This window comes from Mizuhopecten yessoensis, unplaced genomic scaffold (assembly GCF_002113885.1).
Source record: "Mizuhopecten yessoensis strain PY_sf001 unplaced genomic scaffold, ASM211388v2 scaffold2255, whole genome shotgun sequence".
NCBI classification, from domain to species: domain Eukaryota; kingdom Metazoa; phylum Mollusca; class Bivalvia; order Pectinida; family Pectinidae; genus Mizuhopecten; species Mizuhopecten yessoensis.
Window position 1 is genome coordinate 311,411 of NW_018404455.1, and position 7,176 is coordinate 318,586.

The 7,176-nt window shown below is 42.5% G+C and overlaps 2 protein-coding genes across 2 annotated transcripts; both read left to right on the top strand.

The window, feature by feature from the left end:
• The first annotated feature begins 3,834 nt into the window (after window positions 1–3,834).
• On the top strand, window positions 3,835–4,700 carry LOC110445376. The gene is made up of 2 exons (XM_021489950.1): window positions 3,835–4,014; window positions 4,350–4,700. Exons 1-2 carry the CDS (start codon window positions 3,835–3,837, stop codon window positions 4,698–4,700), a joined length of 531 nt encoding a protein of 176 aa, XP_021345625.1.
• A 62-nt stretch (window positions 4,701–4,762) lies between these two features.
• LOC110445377 lies at window positions 4,763–5,851 on the top strand. Its single transcript, XM_021489951.1, has one exon. The coding sequence runs from the start codon at window positions 4,763–4,765 to the stop codon at window positions 5,849–5,851; it is 1,089 nt and encodes a 362-aa protein (XP_021345626.1).
• Window positions 5,852–7,176: the final 1,325 nt, after the last annotated feature.

Consider the following 7,176-nt stretch of genomic DNA (forward strand, 5'->3'; position numbering starts at 1 on the left):
TATTGGTACACATACATCCATCCTCCCATACAGTGATACCAGGTACACAGACATCTACCCTCCGATACGGTGGTACCAGGTTAACAGACATCTACCCTCCCATCGGTGATACCGGGAACACAGACGTCTACCCTCTCATACAGTGATACTGGGTACTGTACACAGACATCTATCCTCCCAAACAGTGATACCAGGTACACAGACATCAGCTCTACCCTACAGTGATACCAGGTACACAGACAACCACCCTCCAATACAGTGATACCGGGAACACAGACGTCTACCCTCCCATACAGTGGTACTGGGTACTGTACACAGACATCTACCCTCCCAAACAGTGATACCAGGTTAACAGACAACCACCCTCCAATACAGTGATACTGGTTCACAGGTAACCATCCTCCAATACAGTGATATTGGTACACAGACATCTGCCCTCCCATACAGGAATACCCGGAACAAAGACAGCTACCCTCCAATACAGTGATACTGGTTCACAAGTATCCAGTTTCCCATACATAAATACATTGTACACAGACATCCACTCTCCCATACAGTGATACTTGTTATACAGACATCTTCCCTCCCATACATTGATACTGTGTACACAAACATCTACCCTCCCATACAGTGATACTGTGTACACAGACATCTTCTCTCCTGTATAGTGATACCAGCTACACAGACAGCCACCCTCCCATACAGTGATACCAGGTACATAGACATGTACACTCTTATACAGCGGTACCAGGTACACAGACATCTACCCTCCCATACAGTGATACTGGGTACATAGACATCAAGCCTCCCATGCAGTGATACACTGTACCGGTCACACAGACATCTATTCTTCCATATAGTGATACCATGTACACAGACATTTGCCCTCCCATATAGTGATACTGTGTACACAGACATCCACTCTCCCGTATAGTGATACCAGGTACACAGACAACCACCCTCCAATACTGTGATATTGGTACACAGACATCTACCCTCCCACACAGTGATACTGGGTACTGTCCACAGACATCCGCACTCCCATACAGTGATACCAGGTACACAGACAACCCCCCTCCAATACTGTGATATTGGTACACCGACATCTACCCTCCCACACAGTGATACTGGGTACTGTCCACAGACATCCGCACTCCCATACAGTGATACTGGGTACTGTACACAGACATCCGCACTCCCATGCAGTGATACTGGATACACAGACATCTACCCTCCCATACAGTGATACTCTGTACACAGACATCTACTCTCACACATAGTGATGATGGTACACAGACATCAACCCTCCCATACAGTGATACTGGGTACTGTACACAGACATCTGCATTCCCATACTGTGCTACCAGGTACACAGACATCAACCCGCTTATACAGTGATACCAGGTACACAGACATCTACCCTCCCACACAGTGATACTGGGCACACAGACATCCACACTCCCATACAGTGATACCAGGTACACAGACATCGTCCCCCCCATACAGTGATACCAGGTTAACAGACATCCACCCTCCCATACAGTGATACTGGGTACACAGACATCTACCCTCCCATACAGTGATACTGGGTACTGTACACAGACATCCGCACTCCCATACAGTGATACCAGGTACACAGACATCTGCACTCCCATACAGTGATACCGGTACACAGACAACCACACTCCGATACAGTGATACTTGGTACACAGAAATCCGACCTCCAATACAGTGATATTGGTACACAGACATCCACCCTCCCATATGGTGATACAGGGTACACAAATATATACCCTCCGATACAGTGATACCAGGTACACAGACATCCGTCCTCCCATACAGTGATACAAGGTACAGAGACATCCGTCCTCCCATACAGTGATACTGGGTACACAGACATCAACCCTCCCATACAGTGATTCAGAGTACATAGACATATACCCTCCCATACAGTGATACAAGGTACAGAGACATCTACACTCCCATAAAGTGATACCAGGTACAAATACACAAACAACCACCCTCCAATACAGTGATATTGGTACACAGACATCAACCCTCCCATATATTGGTTCCGGGTACACAGACATCCACACTCCCATACAGTGATACTGGGTACACAGACATCTACCCTCCCATATATTGGTTCCGGGTACACAGACATCTACCATCCAATACAGTAATACAGGGTACACAGACATCCACCCTCTCATACAGTGATACTGAGTAAACAGACATCCACCCTCACATACAGTGATACTGAGTAAACAGACATCCACCCTTCCATACTGTGATACCAGGTACACAGACATCCACCCTTCCATACAGTGGTAGCGTGTACACAGACATCCACCCTCCCGAACAGTGATTTACTGGGTACACATACATCTACTCTCACATACAGTGATACAAGGTACAGAGACATCTACACTCCCATAAAGTGATACCAGGTACACAGACATCCACACTTCCCTACAGTGACAAAATGGTGACAGATATCTTTCCCCAAATACGTCCTCCTACTCTGTTACATTAATTGATAATAAAGACTATTTATTCGGGTAAAAGGCAAGCATTACACTTATATCACTTATATTGGCAATCGGACATAGATATATGTTACCACAAATGATTTTTATAAATTACTTACAATGACTTAGTTAAGTATGTATAGTAGCAAATATCTAGTGAAAATGGTTGTTTTGTTTTTGTTGTTTTTTTAAATCAGTAAACATTTATTTCAGGTACCGTTTCTTGGTTTGTGTGCATTAAATAGATTTGAAAACCGCCTTTGATTCTTTTACAAATCGAAATCATATTTTAACCGAAGCAATTAAATGTGTATTTATATTGGTAAGGTTTTTCTAGTACAAAACGACTTACAAAATCCGGACCGGATGAAACTCCGGCCGTACGTGCCGTAATTTAGAACCGTATCCCCCTTTGTGACGAGTAGAGGCGTGGCGACGAAGGAGAGAACGGTACCGACGTTTCTGTCAAATTTTGTGGCTAATGCGAGGATAGAACAGTAAGTCACCATTTGTGTACGGACGATTAGACAAAATGACATGACAGCAAGTCTTTACAAACGAGTCGTGACATATAGTTTTTAAAAGAAAATGTATTACTCACAAGTGACTGCATGACGATGTCAGAAGTCGCGCGCTATGACATCAGAATTACCTGATGTATACATTATCTATTGTAGCAATAAAAAAGAAACACTGCATTTTAATTTAGTAATTTTACAGTCACGCTTATCACAAGCAGATTCAAATTGAGTCAAAAACAGTTATTGAAACATTAACAATTTCAATTGACTTCCTGTGTCCTTCCATCCGCGCCAAAAAACATTAATACTATCAATTGAAGGAAACCTGTTAAAAGGTTGTTGTAAAATTTTATGTATCCAATGATATTACACAAAAGGGGCTATTGACGTTCTGTTATGTAATTTAATTACATCATTAACATGTTGGAACGAAAACAGTAATGTATCATTCTCATTTATATACACGACATCAAGTTAAATAGATCCGTACTGATGGAAAATGTGGTTCCTAAGTGTTGTAATATACGTACAGTTTATTTATTCAAAGATATCAGAACAAAGGCGATAACAGCGTTCCCTTCTGCTAAAGCTTTACTCTTTTCTGTATCAATTAGATCATTTTCATGAAACGAAAACAATTGTTTCACTCTTGTAAGTGTGCAGCAAGTAGTCAAGTTTAAGAAATTAGTAAGGATTCCGTCATGAAATAGACAAGGTGGTTTATTCTACCAGGTATTGATTTTGTACAATTTTTCTCAAGGTACAAAGACACGTCGGTTAACATGGCGGAGGGTAGGCTGGGCCACGAACATTCGTCGGTAGATGGCGCCGTGCATCAGTCCCTGGACTCCCACTTATTGGAATGTCCTATCTGCCTGGAGCAGCTACGACAACCAAAGTCACTTGCCTACATTCGTTTTGTCTTGAATGCCTGGGTAGCTACATCACTAAGGAGTTGTCAGGTAAGATGACGTCAGCATCTTCTTTCTCCTGTCCTGTGTGCCGGAAGGTCACTGAGCCAGTAAACCAATCAGAAGGTAAAGAGAGTTGGGCCGAGCAATTCCCTACCAACAATCTGGCAGTCGAAATACTCCAGCAATTACAAAAGACGGATAAGTCGATCACGTGCATACCATGCGAGACTAAAGGAAATAAGAATGTCCCGGCGAAGTTTTGGTGTAAACATAACAACACTTATTTCTGTACAGACTGCAAAATTAACGTTCATGATTTACTTCATGGAGAATGTGAACCGCAAGACATTTCTAATGTAAACGTGTCGGCTATACTACAACAGAAGGCCTCAATCACTGGATGTGGGAAACACAAGGAGAAGATGGAATATTACTGTGAAGATCATCAAATTATGGGATGCAACAAATGCATCATTGTCGATCACCGGAGGTGTGAAGTGGTGACGTCAGCAGAGGATTTCCGGGACAAGTTGAGGAAAAGCTCACAAATCGACGATCTGCTGGAGGAACTTCGGAAAAGCGCAGAGGCCATGGAGATACTGATCAAAGATGTTGGGGAGCAACTGAAAACCATGACACTAGATCAGGACACTGTGTTGCAAAGTTTGACCGACATACGCAAAAAGATCGACGAGCGATTCGATGTTCTACAGAAAGATCTCACAGACAACTGATATCAGCCTTCAAAGAAGAAAAAGAAAACCTGGAGATATCGAGACAGAAATGTGAACGGCTGATGTTCTCTATACAGAACACGCTGACGTCATCCGAGGATGCAGCCTTGAAGGACAACACTGTGGGGACGATTTGTTTGTTCCAGAGAGGACATGCGGAGATCGAGTCCTGTAAGGAACTCATTAAGGAGTTGGAGAGGTCGTCTAGATCTACCAATATCAAACATGAATATGATCCGGACATACTCTCCGTCGGCAACAGCACCAGCCTTACGATGGGGAAATTAGTCGTCGATCAGCAACCAAGGAGACTGCCATCTACTGTGTATAGTAACATAGTACCATTGTCGGAACGTCAGTTAAAGATGACTGGAAAGTTCACTATTAAAGCTCCTTCAGACAAAAAAGACTGTAGTGCGTTTGGAGTTGTCTTCCTACCTGGTGGTCGTATTGTTGTCGGAGACGATTCAAATAGAGAGATGAAACTATTTACAGAAAAGGGTGATTTTAAATTTGAGCTGAAACTTACGGATGCATCCTGTGATCTTTGCAGCATTGATAACAACACTGTGGCAGTGACGCTGGACGAGGTCAAAATAATATGTATTGTCAATGTCGGGGATTCAACCTTGACCGTTTCATCGAAAATCAAGATTCCAAAGCTTGATGAAGACTGTTTTGGTGTCACATACCACAACGACTATTTCACTGTCGGTACAAACAAATCACTTTATAGTGTACCAGAAAGCGGAGGTGAACCTAAAAAACTTCTCACAATAAGATCAAATTGTTTACACCTCGCAAGCAATCAGAAGAATGGACACGTCTTTGCTAGCATCAATACCACTAACCCAAACGAGATGACCGTGATCCGACTGTCGAACGACACCAGCACAGACATACTGAAGGTCGGGGTCGTGAAAGGTACAACAGGAATAGACGTGGACAGGCAGGGCAATTTGTATGTTTGTGGATATAGTTCAAACAACGTCTTACAGATGTCTGGGGATGGAAGAAACATCAGGGAACTGCTGACGTCATCAGATGGAATCGAACATCCGAGAGCAATTTCTGTGTGGGAGGATAGGATGGTGATCACAAACGAATCAGAAGACCAAATTAATTTTGTACACTTGTTCCAGCTCGTCTGAGTGGTAGGTAATCCCGATAAAGTATAGACCGGTGATATATATGATAAAGGAACTGGTCGTATTTGGACGGATTATGTTAATCACTTCAGGACCAAACTCCATACAAGAAAACTTGACCCACATAGCAAGCCATATAATATGGATGTTAATATGGATGTTTAAGTTGTAGGGTTTATGTTTACGTTATCCTACGATCCTTCCACTAACTTATCATGTCTTGCCATGTGTTATGTAAGGTCAACATGGTTTTGTGAAACAAACCCGAGTCAAATATTGTAAGAAGAACTCGGCGCTATGTACCAGACATCTCCACCTGCACGTTTGATAAAAGATACATATGAATACCATGATAGAGGATCTGTGTAACACTATTACCATGTCATTGCGAATAGGGAAACATTTCCATCAGTGGTTGTAGTGATGAGTGACAGTGTGTATTGTTACGTAAATATAGGCTGGAGTGACCAGTGACGAGTTGAAACACTATATATTTACACAATGGTGGGGTCGACTTGCTATGTCACATATCTGACAATAATATTATACAGCACCATTGGTGATCACCTTAGATATGCATTATACTAAGTAGATAATAGATGCAAACAAAAACTAGATTGAAATGAATGACTGGGTAGTTTACACCATACCATCGATAGACTCCATTCAGGCGGCTTATTTCAGGACAAAACAACATTAGATAAGACTGTGGTGTAAATGTTACTATCGTGTGAGCCCCTGTGTACCTGTGTTACTATCGTGTNAGTTTCATCGAAAGTCAAGATTCCAAAGCTTGATGAAAGCTGTCTTGGTGTCACATACCACAACAACAATTTCACTGTCGGTACAACAGAATCACTTTATAGTGTACCAGAAAGCGGTGGTAAACCTAAACAACTTCTCACATTTAAATCACAATGTTTGCACCTCGCAAGCAATCAGAAGAATGGACACGTTTTTGCTAGTATCCATACCTCTACCCCAGACGAGGTGGCCGTGATCCGACTGTCTGACGAAACACACACAGATGTACTAAAGGTCGGGCTGGTTAAAAGTACAACAGGAATAGACGTGGACAGGGAGGGCAATTTGTATGTTTGTGGAAGTAGTTCAAACAACGTCTTACAGATGTCTGGGGATGGAAGAAACATCAGGGAACTGCTGACGTCATCAGATGGAATCAAACGACCGAGGGCCATTTCTGTGTGGGAGGATAGGATAGTGATCACAAACGGATCGAAATACCAAAGTAATTTTGTACACATGTTCCAGCTCGTCTGGAAGATAGGACATCCCGATAAAGTATAGACCGGTGATATATAGGATAA